The 14,386-nt window shown below is 48.2% G+C and overlaps 1 protein-coding gene across 4 annotated transcripts; it reads left to right on the forward strand.

Annotated features, from left to right (window-relative positions):
* Nucleotides 1–7,573: 7,573 nt before the first annotated feature.
* Nucleotides 7,574–14,154, forward strand: MAD2L2 (mitotic arrest deficient 2 like 2). 4 transcript variants are annotated; one of them, XM_059487354.1, is made up of 9 exons: nucleotides 7,574–7,726; nucleotides 9,968–10,019; nucleotides 10,247–10,365; nucleotides 10,889–10,960; nucleotides 11,777–11,877; nucleotides 11,993–12,087; nucleotides 12,190–12,263; nucleotides 13,281–13,373; nucleotides 13,675–14,154. In XM_059487354.1, the coding sequence occupies exons 2-9, from the start codon at nucleotides 9,980–9,982 to the stop codon at nucleotides 13,714–13,716; spliced, it is 636 nt and encodes a 211-aa protein (XP_059343337.1). In that variant the 5' UTR covers nucleotides 7,574–7,726; nucleotides 9,968–9,979; the 3' UTR covers nucleotides 13,717–14,154. The 4 variants fall into 4 exon arrangements, with proteins under 4 accessions (XP_059343337.1, XP_059343338.1, XP_059343340.1 ...); XM_059487355.1 differs by lacking the exon at nucleotides 7,574–7,726 and adding an exon at nucleotides 7,895–7,933; XM_059487357.1 differs by lacking the exon at nucleotides 7,574–7,726 and adding an exon at nucleotides 7,958–8,002.
* The last annotated feature ends 232 nt before the right edge of the window (nucleotides 14,155–14,386 follow it).

Here is a 14,386-nt window from a genome sequence, read left to right on the forward strand (position 1 = left end):
ATTTGCTGCTTGGCCAGCCTGTTGATTTGGCACAGCCTGGTTTTTGGTAGCAGGGAGGGGGCCACAGGGGTAAGAAGCTGCTAGAAGCATCGCCATGTCCAACAGAGCCAAAGGGAAGGGAAGGAGGTGGGAGAGGAATAATGGAATTGTCTTTGCAAACCAGCTGTGGGGCTGCTGGTAGATAAAACTGGCACTGGGAGGTAAAAGAAATGGGAAGGATTCCACTGGTTGATGAATAGAAAAAGATATTTGCTTTTACAAATAAAATTTCAGTTTGCTGATAAATGAAATTAGACATGGAAAGATGAAAGAAGCAATGGGGAAGAAGAACCCCTGAATTCCATAAAAATTAAAAATTAAAAGGGAGGGTTGTACATTAGAGGGAAATCTTTGGAATCAGGCATTTTGGGAAGTCTGAACCTCTCAAGTACCTCAGAAATGGGGAAAGAGAGAAGGGAAATGTGGCTGGGAAATTGGGATGAAAAGGAGGCTGGGTGCTCCAAAAATTGGAGAGACCCCAGGGGAATGCCCCATGGCCTCTCCCTTTATTGGAATAAAGCCAGAAAGGGACTCCTCTGCCTCCTTTTTGGACATAAACCTCTGGTGTTTGTGGATTAATTTTCCCAACAGGTGCTCCAGGCATTCGGAGCAGAGATTCCTCTGCAAGCTGTGGTGATGAGCCTGGTAAAACAAACTGTGTCCTTGTGATGCATGAAATCCATGGGGCACGCAGAGATCCACTCACAGCCCTGGGAAAAGTGCTCATGGTGGAGAGGGGGGATGGCAGAGAAAGCTGGGATCCAGCAGGAGACCCAAACAGAGAGAGGGCCCCTGCTTCCAGAGATAGAGATAGAGATAGAGATAGAGATAGAGATAGAGATAGAGATAGAGATAGAGATAGAGATAGAGATATAGAGATATAGAGATAGAGACAGAGAGTTTGGGGCCCTGCTCCCAAGCTAGAGCAGCCTGTCCTTTGAGGAGTGCACCCTGTGGATGAGTGACCCACACCACAGCAGTTCTGGGGTGGTTCTTGCCTGCAGGAGGGAACCCAAGGCAGAGCAGAGGAGATTCCTCTCCCTGAGTGAACAGAACAAGACCTTGAGTGATAAACTGACCAAAACCCCCCTGCCCTGTCTGCCTGTGCTGTTGGGGAAAAGAGGGAAGGGCTGGGGAGGGGAAAAGGTGTTTTAAAGGTTTCTTTTACTTCTCATTATCCTCCCCTGACTCTGTTAATAATAAATTTAACTTATACCTTAAATTTGAACCTGTTTTGCCCTTAGAGTATTTTCCTGCCAGCCCTTATCTCAATCTCAATTAAATTTGTTAATTTTTTTCCCCTCTCTTCTGCCCAACTATAGCATAAGAGGGTGAACAAACAACTTTTGTGTGTGCCTGGAGTTTGGCCAGTGTCAAACCATGACACCAGCCACTGCAACCTGTGAAGGGCACCAGGTAATTTTTTTTTCTTTCAGGCCAATTCTGACTCCAGTTTTTGTGGACCTGACAAAAGATACACTAGGAGTAGCTTGGGCTCTTCCTTTCCCCTTTTCTTTCAGCCTGAGAGACAGATATGGAGAATTTTGAGTCAGTGAAAACTTTGCCATCACAGCAGCATCCTGGAGTTAAGAGAGGGATGCCTTCATCCTGTTAATTGAATAAACCCTGCTCATGCACTCCCCAGCCAATCCTGCCTTTCCAGGATTCCTCTCTGCTGCTGTTCATAGCCTGGGAATGTGTTTTCAGTTCTGCAGAGAGGCAGGCAGCACAGGGGCCTTCTTTTCATGCAGTTTTCAAAAAGCAGGTATTTCTACTGGCCATAAAAGACAATAAACTGTTCCTTGAGGACTGATTTAGGAGGCACTGGGAAGCACACTTGCAAAGGCATAACACTAGAAATGCTATTTTATTGGCAGCTACCTAGAACAAAGGAAAACCAGACTGACAGCTAAATCTATTTTAAAAATTTTAAGATCTTCTTCCAAACTGCTAGAACAAATACCAACACACAGCTCTGCATGGGGCCATTTGCTTTTTTTCCCCAGACCATGCGGTCTTTGCTTTTTTTCCTAGGATTTTCTCTTTAAGAACCAGCTGGATTAAGACATCACTCAGAACAACTCAAAGAGCTATAAAGAGCATCTTACCTTTTCATCTGTAGGCAAAATACCAAGAGGAGAGAACAAGTGCAAAGAGAACGCAAGGGTGTCTCCAATCTCACTCTCACAGACGTGTCCCTTTGATGGGGAATCTGACAGACACATTCTGATTTTCAGTGGGAGCTGGGAGGCAGCTAAATGCTGCAGGGCACTTAAACAGAAAGTCTGCTTCAAAGCACAGGGGGTGTTTATTTAAGCAGCCCAGCTGTCTTGTTGGCACAAGCCAGGGTGAAAATGCAGGTAGGAACACAGATTGCCTCATCTCTGCACTGGCAGGTTAATGTCACTGTGGTACTGTCACTGGGAATCTTGCATTAATAATGTACCTGCATTAGCTGACAACCTGTTCTATGCTGTTGTCAGGGAAATCTGAGCTGTTTGCTACACCAAACCTGTGCACGGACAAGTTTTGGGATAATACAACACTGCTGTGCTAGAGGCAAAGCAGTCCCAGCCTTCTCCTAACCACTTGTTTCCATGTCCTGATCTACCTTTAATTCCAGAAAACTCTTCATACCTCCTTCATTTTTCTTACCCTGTAGAATTCACACTTACAAAAGACAGCTAGATAACACAACAGCATCCCTAGTTCTCAGTGCTCAGGTTTTTTGTATTTGCTGGGAATGTTCAGATGAAGGCAGCAATGATGAATTTGGCTCTATGTTCTCAGAAGGCTAATTTATTGTTTTATGATACTCTATTATATTGAAGAATATAGTATATACATCCTTTAGTATACTATACTATACTATACTATACTATACTATACTATACTATACTATACTATACTATACTATACTATACTATACTATACTATACTATGCTATACTATACTATACTAAAGAATACAGAATGGATACTTACAGAAGGCTAAAAAGATAATAATGAAAACTTGGGACTCTTTCCAGAGCCCCAACACAGCTTGGCCCTGATTGGCCAAAGAGTGAAAATAACTCACAGCAGAATGCAATGAAACAATCACCTGTGGGTAAACAATCTCCAAACACATTCCAAAGGAGCAAAACACAGGAGAAGCAAATGAGATAAGAATTGTTTTCCTTTTCTCTGAGGCTTCTTAACTTCCCAGGAGAAAAACCCTGGGTGAAGGGATTTTTTCAGAGAATGTGAATGCCATACAAGTTGAACACCAAAATAAACTTCACCCTCTTTTCTAGCAGGACCACAGTCCACAAAAAAATTCCATGCTAGCCCTGGGCTCATTGATGACAGCAAGGTTCTCACCCTGCTGATGCAGCCTGCAAAGGATGAAATTCTGCCTGAGACACACACCAGGCAGAAAGAAGTCTGGCCTTGTAAGGAGCTGCCTTTTCTAAATTGCTATAAACAAACACACAATTTCAACAAGCCCAGAATTCATTGTCTTCTTAGGGTTCATATATTAGTAAGGGAAATAGATGGAGTATTTGCCACGTTAAGCTGCCCCTGTGGTTCTTCACAACACCAGACCTACATCTTTATTGCTCCACCCCTCTTCCTGCACTGCCTTTTAGATCCTCGAGATTACAAAGCACCTCAGACAGCAAATCTGCCTCTCACATGAACACAAGTACAGCAAAGAGCTGCCCAGAGTGTGGACTCAGGGCTGGGCAGTGAGTTACAGTGCTGTTTTCCAGCCACAATTTCTGATCCATTTTGGGTTAAGACATCAGTGGATGTTTACAGCCCCCTAAGTGAAATTGAGGGGGGGTGGGGGGTTGCATCTTGGATAATTTTCCCTGTGGGAAGTCTTCTCTGGACTCACTAATATAATTGCTGTTTTTCTGCTCTCTGCTCATAATCCTGCAAGGATTGAGCAGGTACATGGAAATTCTCTCATGTTTTTCTGCTATAAATACAGTTGTGTCACCTTGGCTCTGAAATAGACTCTGAAAACGTTCCTGGTGTATTCGGTTTGGATTTGACAAAACAGGAACATTAGATCATCTACATCCATTCACGTGTCTCGCTTAAAACATGACATCTGACAGTCCTAGCCTTAACTTTGCACATTTCTTCATGTCACACCCAAGGGCAACAAAACCCTTGAACTGAGAGACTGTCAAGATCTTTGATGCATTTATTATGCTCAAGGGCTGAACCAAGCTGGACCCAAGCACGTGTGCTGGGCTAGATTTGTTTTTGGCTCTGATAAGCTCAGACTTTGGCAGACATGTGTAAAGATTTCCTGGACTCCAGACAACCCCAATCTGCAGCAACACACAAAATGTGTGGGCATCTGCATGGGTGTTGTGTGTGTGTGCCTGTGTGGCAGGGATGGCAGACAATAAACCCAGCTCTGTGTGCCAGGCTCCCTGCAAATGAGGAGCCATGGGGTGATGGATGGGCTTGAGAAGGCCTGGAGCAGAATGGATGGGGTGGGCTCTGTGGTGGCTGACATGCAGAGAGCTGGCTGGAGCCATGAGGATGGCATTGTGCAGATAAATGAGATTTGACTTCCCTGCTGGGTCTCTTTCCATCTGTTTTTCTCTTTCTGGAGGCAAACGCTGGGAAGGTTCACAGACAATCTGCCAAGAGACTTTCCCATTTCTAAAAGCTCAATCCCAGCTTTGTGGGGTCTCCCAAAGCAGGCAGGTAATATTTGCCCTTCTCTTTTCATTTCCAGGACAAAAGTACTAAGATTTTTATTCTTTCCAACATCTCCTGCACACAAGAATTGTAAAGAATTTGTAAAGAATTGTTTTTGCAGTTGTCCCAGACATCCTTGGGATGACAGAGCAGCTCCCTGCTCACAGATCTTCAGTCCTTTTGTGTTCCTTTTCAGAGCTGCCCTGCTTTTTAGGTTTCTTGCTTCCATCATCACCATTCCTCCCTATCTTGCCTTTCATACTTACTGGACCCCAAAGTTTCTTTGTCCCTCCTGACTGTGATGCAAGACATTTCCTCTCTGCAGATATTCAGGCTACCTGAGCACCCCCTCCACTTTGCCCTTTGAAACACCTGGTTCCTTTACCTGTGCTGTTTTCTCTCACTTTGGCACTCCAGAATAGAAAGGGCCAAATTCAGTAACATACCAATTGCATTAGTGGCAGGAGAGACAGGACATAAGGATTGTAAGGAGCTGCCTTTCCTAAATTGCTATAAACAAACACATGTTACAACAAAGCCCAGAATTCATTGTCTTTGTAGGGTTCATGTATTAGTAAGGGAAATAGATAAATAAATAAGGGTTCAGGCTTGCAAGGCATTAAGAAGTAGCTGTAGCTACCCCTGTGCCTTCACAAAGCCTCTCCCTGTATCCAGTGACCACTTGAAACTTGATTCACTCACCATTAGTTGCAGGGCTGGAGCTGGGACTCCCCTCACCCATCATCTCCACTGACAGCCTGTGCTCTGCTATCCTGGTGAGCACAGAACTCATCTGTTCTCACAGCACAGCCCAGGGAGCTCCCTGTGCTGCAGCCCAGGCTTGTGAGCTGCCCGAATCCCTGCTGAGCTCCAGCACCCCGGTTTTGGCTGACACTGGACCCCTTCGAGTCAATACATGCCCCTAGGCACAGCTGAGCCACTCTGTCTGCTGCCCTGAGAGCTTCCCAGCACAACATCTGCCAGGGACTGGTCAGCCCAGCAAGCCACTGCCTTGAAGGGCAAGGGGGGCCCGTGAATGAATATGCAGAACCCTCTGCTCTGCTTCCCTCTGGGACTTCATCACAGCATCACAGGCGACCTGCCATCAAACACAGCCTGCTCTACCCAATAAAGAGACTAAAACAGCAGTGAGCCTCAGATTCACACCCAAGATAGGGTTGTTTGCTGTCAGCATGGCAGAGAAGACTGTTCGGTTTTGTGCCCAATGCCAGGCGACAAATGGGACACAATCAATAGGAGAGGTCACTGCTCACCCAGCTGGAAAGTACTCGCTGGTGTTAGAGGGAAGAATGGGGCAGATTTGCCCTGATCTTTGCTGAGAGGGAGACAGGGAAGTGTCTCGACTGGCAAAACAGACAGAGACACATCCCTGTCCTTTCAACATCCCTCCTTGCATGACATTCTCACTTTGAACCATGTATATAGAATTAATGCCTCCTTCCTCAAGGGAGAGGACACGGCAATACAAAACCACTTCCACTAAACCCTCCAGCTGACAGAAAACTTCAGGTGCGAATTGGATAAGCGCCACTTAAATTCTGCGTGATTAATTACTAGTTGCAATAAGCCATTAACTGATGCCAAGTTGATTTAATTTAGAAACGAGACCTCACTTTTCTCAACAGAGGAAGAACAGACAGCAAGCCGCGGGTACGCGGGGGCTCTGTAAACACAATGACTCGGTGGGAAAAGCTTGGATCTCCCCTCGGCATCGCTGGCTCGGAGCCGGGACGTTCCTTTGGGGTGTGTGCGAGGGGCTCAAGCCCTGAAAGAGGGACGGTGCCTCTGTCCGAGGAGACTTTGCCTCCCAGAGTGATGTGGGGAGGAATCTGGCAGGAGTGACCCACAGCGGGGCGGTGGGACGCGTGTCCCAGAGCCCGAACCGCGCACCCATCCCTGCGAGGCAACCGGGCACGGAGCCGACCCGTGTGGTAAAACCCGCAAAGTCCGGAGCGCGCTCCCCAGCACGGATGACAATAGGTCCGGCCGAAGGCACCGCGCCCCGGCCCCGGCGCTGTCCGAGCGGAGCGATGCCGCCGTAACCGGAGCTCCGCGCATCCCGGCGGAGGCAGGACCGGGCATCCCCGCCAGCCCCCGTGTCTTTGTCTGCTCCGGGGCGCACGGAAAGTGGGAAGGTGCTCCCCACTCCTCCCCAGCCCCTGAGATAGCGGAGGGGATTCAGCTCGGCGGAGCATCCACCGGCGCGGGCAGCGCTGCTTACCTGTCCGGAGGTGCCGGTCCGGAGAGCCTGGCGGGCAGGGCAGGGCAGGGCAGAGCTGTGCGAGCGGCGGAGGGGAGGCAGGTCTGCGGGGGGCAGGGGGTGTTCAAACCCGAAAGGAGAGGAGGAGGAGGAGGAGGAAGAGGAGGAGGAGACAGGGGGAAGGCAGTGGGGGAATGTGGAGAGGAATCGGGGACATGGAGAATCCCGGGGGACTGGGGTGCACGGTGCGGGAGGAGGTGGGGCTGCGAGGGGCGGAGGGGCTCTGGGCGTGCGGGGGGCACAGGAGGAGTGCGGGCCATGCCGGGGCAGAGTGCTACGGAGGAGGTGGGTGCGACAGCGCAGGGCGCTGGTGGCAGCAGCGCTCCCTGCCCCGGGCACGGACGGGACAGACAAAGACCGGAGACAAAGGCGTGGCAGCCCGGGGAGGCGGGGAGCCGGTGAGCCCCGCTCACCTGCGCGGTGCGGCGGGCTGCGCTCTCCCGCGGGCTTTCCCCGCGTTAAGGTCCCGGGGAGGGAGAGCCGCTGGTGGCTGAGCGTGCCTTGCTCCCTGCACCGAGCCCCGGCCCCGCCGTGCCCGGGGAGCTGTGGCGGTGCCGGGACCCCGCGGGGCAGCGGGACCGGCCCGCGCCCGCTCCTCCCGCCCGCCGGGGGGCGCTGCTGCCGCCCCCGCCATGGCGTCATCCGCAGGCGCTGCCGCCGCCGCTTCCCGCGCTGGGCGCCGTGAGGGGCGGCGGGCCCGGTACGGAGCGGGAACAGCGGGAGGGGGACAGCGGGGCGGAGAGCAGCACCGGGCGGACACGGGGACACGCGGGGGAAGGTGGCCGTGCTGAGGCGGGGTGCTGGGCGGCAGTGGAGCCGCGCGAGGAGCCCCGTTTCGGGAGGGAGCAGCGGCGGACGGGCGGTTGCCAGGCTCGGTTCCCAGGCTGAGGAAAGGCGGTGCCGTGCGGTGGGTGAGACCGGGGCGCTGTCTCCGTCCGCCCTCCTTTCTGCTAGCGCGGTTGAGACACCGGAGTGGGTGAGGGAGCGGCGGTGACGGGAGCCCGGGTGAGGGGAGCTCGGGCTCGGCGGTAACGGGAGCTCGGGTGAGGGGAGCCCGGGCTCGGCAGCGATAGTGACCGGAGCCCGGGCCCGGGAGCGTCCGGGCTGCTGGGTCGGCCTGTGCGCGCTGCTCTGGGCTGGTGCGGAGCTCCCGTGATAGGCACGGGGAGGGCGCTGGGTTATACTTACATGATATTCCCCATCCCCGGAATGTCCAAGGTTGGATGGAGTTGGTACCAGCCTGGGATATGGAGGGTGGCCCTGCCGCTGGCAGGGTTTGAAAACCGCCAATCACTTGTTTTTAAAATTTTAAAAGTTTAATAGTAATAAAATGGGTATAAAAATAGTAATATAAGTAGAGTAGTAAAAAGTTGGACAATTAGGATTTAGGATGATATGAGATAATAGGAACAAAGTGTTATGGACAGTCCAGGTACCTTTTTCTGGGCAAAATAAGCCCAAAAAAGGAACCACGTTAACAGAGGATTAACCCTTAAAAGCAACAGCCTGTTGCATATTCATACACCTCATCCATGATGCAGAAATTCCATTCAAACACAGGATTCTGTCTGGGCAGGGTCAGCTTCTTCCTTTGAATCCTGACAGCATCTTCAGGGCTGAATGAGGCAGGAAGAAGTTCGTTTCTTCTGATAAGGGAGCAATAAATTCTCTTTCTCTGAAAGATTCAGGTGTCCTGTGGCTGAACCTCTAAAAACACAGATTGTTTATGATACTCTGTAGATCTTTTGCACTAATTTGAGAGCCACTGTGGCTGGGGTGCCAGAGAGATTCTTAACTATCTTAATTGTATTTAGTGTAGCAGATCACTAATATTCCAGCAAGTCCTTGTATATAGGGGTATAACTCTGTTTTAAAAACTGGGGCTGAAAGTAGCTCCCTATTTTGTGCAAGTTGAACCAATTCTTTGTAGGTCTGAAAACATTTTATTGCAGCTGAAACAGCTTGAAAATGAATGTCTGTAGAGCTTATTGGAACATCTGTGCTTTGTCAAAAGTCTTTGTAGAACACTTGAGTTACTGGTGGAGCCAGAGTGCTCCAGAGGCATTTAAAGATCTCTGCAGTTCATGAATGGTGCTGCTGTTAGTGGTTACAATTTGTTGGCTTGAAGAGACAAAATAATTAAACAAAATAAAGTTTCTAATAGATAATTATGTACACAATGTGACATAAATTATGTAAGGCATGGAGTCAGCTCCTATGCAGGGAAAGCTGTTGGGAGGCTGAACTTCAGCATCTGCTGTTTGATTGTCAGTTTGTCACAATAATGTGCTGCCCTTTGTTGCTCACAAATTTCAGAATCCCAGCCCAAGGGATGCAGTCACAGCCCAAGCCTGTGAGAGTTCAAGGAGCAGCTGGATGATGCTCTAAATCACCTAGTTTAGTTTTTGGTGGTCCTGTGAGGAGCAGGGAGTTGAACTCCATGATCCTTATCCTGAGGAATTCCATAATCCTGTGTCACAAAGTTGACTTAATTATGCAGCTCTGCAGGGTTTGGGTTCCTTGGAACTGGAGAGAGAAACTCAGAAGTTGTTGATGGTGTGTCAGTAGAAGATGTAGCCCCAAGCTTGGACAAGAAATGGTTGGTGGTGGTGTTAGAATAAACCCAAAACCCCAAGAAGTACTTGTGTTACAGTAAGAGATAGGGCTTACAAAAGGCAAGTACTATGAAGCTTTAAAAGAACAATGTTTCTTGTGTTACTAAAAAGTATTTGTCTGAACTTTCCTGTGTGCCAGAAAGGGAGACTGAAAACCCCAGGAATTAAATTATGGATAATTTCTCATCCTGAGCTGGGAGCACTGGTTTGTGCACTGCTGGTAATCCCTGAGGATGTGCTGGGTTTATAGGGTTTAGCTCCATGATCTGACTAGATGAACAATACAGGAGCCAGAGGATAACCATTCCTTTTGTGCTTATTTCCAGGGTCTGGGGAAGATGACCACTCTCACACGGCAGGACCTTAACTTTGGGCAAGGTAATGTGTTGTACCAAGCTGCACCTGGTGTCCTTGTGAGGCTCCTCTTGGGTACTGAGCTTGGGAGAGTGTTGTAGGATTGCTCTGTCCCTAAATTTTCTGCAGCTGAGAGGAGGCATATGAAATTTATGCAGAAAAAAATAACCTGTAAAAAAGGTCCCCTGAGTCTCTGGTATTGCTCTACTTTCCCACACCCTATTCCAGCATCCTTTACTTCTGTTTTTCAGTTGTTGCAGATGTTCTTTCAGAATTCCTGGAAGTGGCTGTTCACCTCATCTTGTATGTCAGAGAAGTTTACCCTATTGGGATCTTTCAGAAGAGGAAAAAATACAATGTACCTGTCCAGGTAGGAGATTTTCCTGGAAGCTGACAGCCACGTGGACAAGCAAAATAGCAAGGATCAATCAACACTCAGCACAAAAAAACTTACACTTTGCAAAGTGATTGTTTAATGGATTTATTTTTGAGGAGAGCTTAGTTTCTGTCATAAGAGAGGATATAAAAAGTGCTCATGGGACAAGCAGGTCGTAGATAACAGTAGTGAAGGCTGCCCCAGCTCTGTGCAGTGAGGTAACAGGACGATGTTCACTAGGAATTAGGGCTGGTTGGAATATGCTATTCCCAACAAGCTGTTCTGGGTATCCATTCCAGATACACAACAACTGCATGGGTGCAGTGATCTGCCCCAGCTGGTTAACCCTTCCCTGAAAGAATTGCTGCTTTGAATGGGCAACTCAGCATTTTCCAGCACTATTTGGAGCATGACTTGAGTTCCTTGTACACACTGGTGCTTCTGTTTAAATCTTACATTTTAGCATTGTCCTGGCTCATGTCCAACACAGCTCTGACTCTTCCTGTGTTTGCTGCAGATGTCCTGCCACCCTGAGCTGAACCAGTACATCCAGGACACGCTGCACTGTGTGAAGCCTCTGCTGGAGAAGGTGAGCTCAGACTGGGGACCTGGGCAAAAGTACTGCAAGTGGATTTAATAGAAAGTGAGAGAACATAAATATTATCTTAACTGCAACATTTGTTTACAAATTTACCGTACACAATATACTAGCTGATAAAAGCTCCTAACAAAACTAAAAACATCATAACTTTCCTGACAAGACCCTGCCTTGTCTCATATAGCACACAAGGACACATGTCTGTATATTTCCAGTTATATTACCCAGCATTCTGCTTTACAATCCATCTGAGTTGAAGCACCTGTTGTGGCAGAACAGTTTGAATGCTTTGCTGAGAATCAGGAAGCAAAGGTAGGCCTGGACTCCAGGTTTTGTGAGAGAAGAGTGTGACCAATGAAACATTCCAGGAGGCTGCTGGCAGGTTTTGTATGCCTTGCTCTTACAGAAAATTTTAATGCACATGCAGAAAATAGAATTAGGTCTGTTCTAAATTGGGGTTGTACAAAGCTGCTCTGTTTGGACAATGGTCTTAACTCCATCACTGTCAATCAGGCTGTGCATTTCCTCCTTTGTTCCAAAACAGGACCTAGAGGAACATACAATTTAGCACACTTCATCTCCCTCAGCCTTAGCCACAAGCTGGCAGCTTAACACCCAGCAAGAAATGGCTTGGCAAAAGCATTTTTTTTTTTCTGATTGCTAAGAATAATCTGAAGTCAGGTTTTGGATAAGGGCTTGTGCTGAGCCCAAACAACTGAGTGTACTCCACTGCATCAAAGAATGTAAAGCACACTGTGGGCAGCAGACAGCTCGTATTGAGGGATTTTTCTGTCTTGGTTCTTGCAGAACGATGTGGAGAAAGTCGTGGTTGTAATTCTGGATAAAGAGCACCACCCCGTGGAGAGATTTGTCTTTGAGATCACCCAGCCCCCTCTTCTTTCCATTAGGTGAGCTTTCCACTCCTGTTTGCCCCTGGCATCCAACACCCAGCCCTGGGAGACATTCTGGGAGCAACTTCAGGCCTTTGCTGCATGCCAGTAACAAGTTCTGTTTCCTCCACAGTTCTGAGTCCCTGCTGTCCCACGTGGAGCAGTTACTGCGTGCCTTCATCCTGAAAATCAGCGTGTGTGATGCTGTGCTGGACAACAACCCCCCAGGTAAATGTCACCTGGATGCAGACAGCCTCATGCCTGGCATTGCTTGGCTTGGCTGATCCTCTGGGAGCTGTGCCCTGAGCTGGAACCTGACACTTCCTTTAGGTTGCACTTTCACAGTTCTGGTTCACACACGGGAGGCGGCCACACGCAACATGGAAAAGATCCAGGTGATAAAGGTGAGTGATATCCTTGGGCACCTGATTGTGTGTGAGAAGCTGCACAGCAAAGACTGGGCACTGCAGAGTTTTTGGCATCTTTAAGGTTAAGGCTGAGAGATATTTTGAACATGTAGGTTGGTGTCACATGAGGCACATCATAACTGTACTTGAAATGAGGTGAAATTGTAAATGCTGGTGAGCTGACAACACATTTTCCACACACAGCCACCACTGCAGACAACTTCAATTGAAATAGATTGTAACAATACAGCTTCAAGTCTTGAAATAGATTGTAACAATGCTCACTGTCCCCTGCTTGCTCAGACACTTAGAAATACTCAGGCATGTAGAATAAGTGCTTTAATTAAATCAAGCGGAAAAGCAGCCCTCACCCACCATCCACTTTTGTATAAAGAGCAAGAAAGACTAAGGTTAAAGTAATGAGTAGGTTTGGGGGCACAAATACACGGTATCTTACACTTTCTAAAGGAAGATTATTTTCAAAGAATCTTTGCTTAGACACAGGGAAACTTTTTTCCTGAGTCAAGTTATTTTAGCTGTCCTAAGGCACAACAAATAAAGCTAGCAAAGTATAAAATTGTTTCAAAATGAAAGTCTGTTCTGCACTGCTTAGTAATGGAAACTTGTGGTGTAGTAGACCCACCTTTAGACTTGCAGGGCAGGATGGAAACCCATGCCCTAAGCATTCTGGAGTTGCAGTCAAATCATGGTGCAATGAAGTGGGCATGGTAGCTCAGGACAGCAGAGAGTGTATCTTTTAAAGAAGTGAGATGTCACCTTTGCAGTAAATGCAGTGGGTTCACCTCACAGTTTGATGCTGTAACTGAAGACAATTATGCTGAGCATCAGGGACAAGTGTGTAAATGTTAAGTTTTGTTGTTGGGGAAGGTTTGAATTACCTGTTCCTTCCCTCAGCCACTCTTGTCCCTCTTTCAACTTAAGTGCTGAGGAGGAGCTCCCCTTCCAGCACTGCTGGGTTCTGCCAGTGACACCTCCTTGTGTTCCTGCCCCCAGGATTTCCCCTGGATCCTCGCTGACGAGCAGGACGTGCACATGCACGACCCCCGGCTCATTCCCCTGAAAACCATGACATCTGACATCTTAAAGGTGAGCAGGGCATGCTGACCAAGAGGTGCTGAACCTGCTGTGGTTCTGAACTGTGAGTGCTCTGACATCAGCTCTGCAGTTTTCTGTGGTGTAACAACTTTAAAACATACTGCTGAGCTGTAGCTTAGTCTTGCAGATGTCTGTGCCAGTAATCAAAGCAGGGCAAGACTCCTCATAGTAAAATAGGAAACTTGGTTATGGGGGAAGGTATGAGCACTTACTATTCAGCCTGTTGCAGACTTTTTTTTCCCCATTCACCTACCTGTGTACCAACAGGACTGTTCCTTATTTCTCTTTCCAGATGCAGCTCTACGTAGAAGAGCGAGCTCACAAAGGCACCTGATTTCAAATCTTCCTTGCCTTCAAGCTTCATCTGATCTTCCAGTGGAGTAAGATCTGTCACAAACTGTATCTTGATAACCATCTCTTCAGCTGGCCTTCTGGGTGAATGTAGAGCAGCTGCTGCCTCTTTATTTCAAGTGCTCTTACCACTGTATAAAGAACTGACTTGGAATGGGGAGCCAGAGCCTGCTCCCATCCTGACTTGTGTGAGAGCACAGGTGTTGATACAGTGCATCCCTGGGGAGTCAGTGCTTTATTACCAGTCCAGTTCTCACCTGGAAAGGGCAGCTCCATTGCACACAGGCAGTAACAGACAGCTAGGAGCTGTCACACAGTCCACGAGAGCAACACTTGTGCTAAGGGGGAGTGAGGCCTTATGTAGTGTCTGTTCACTGTGACCATCCCAAGCAGTCTTCAATAAATAACAAGTTTTACCCCAGTTGAACTGGGCTGAGTTCTGTCAAAACCAGTCTCCCTTCTTCAGCAAAGAAGTATTTTTATTTTCTTTTCTGGCCTGTATGTGGACTCTGTCAGTTCCTATGAAAGGCTGTACAACCTTGGTCTCTCCCCTCTCACTCAGAGGTGGCATTAGCAATGTGGAATTTGTCTGTCCAGCAAGGACACCTGCCAAGTATCCTACTCCACCTGAGAATAAGCAAGGAAAGCACTTA

The sequence above is a fragment of the Ammospiza nelsoni genome, chromosome 22 (genome assembly GCF_027579445.1).
Source record: "Ammospiza nelsoni isolate bAmmNel1 chromosome 22, bAmmNel1.pri, whole genome shotgun sequence".
In the NCBI taxonomy this organism is placed as follows: domain Eukaryota; kingdom Metazoa; phylum Chordata; class Aves; order Passeriformes; family Passerellidae; genus Ammospiza; species Ammospiza nelsoni.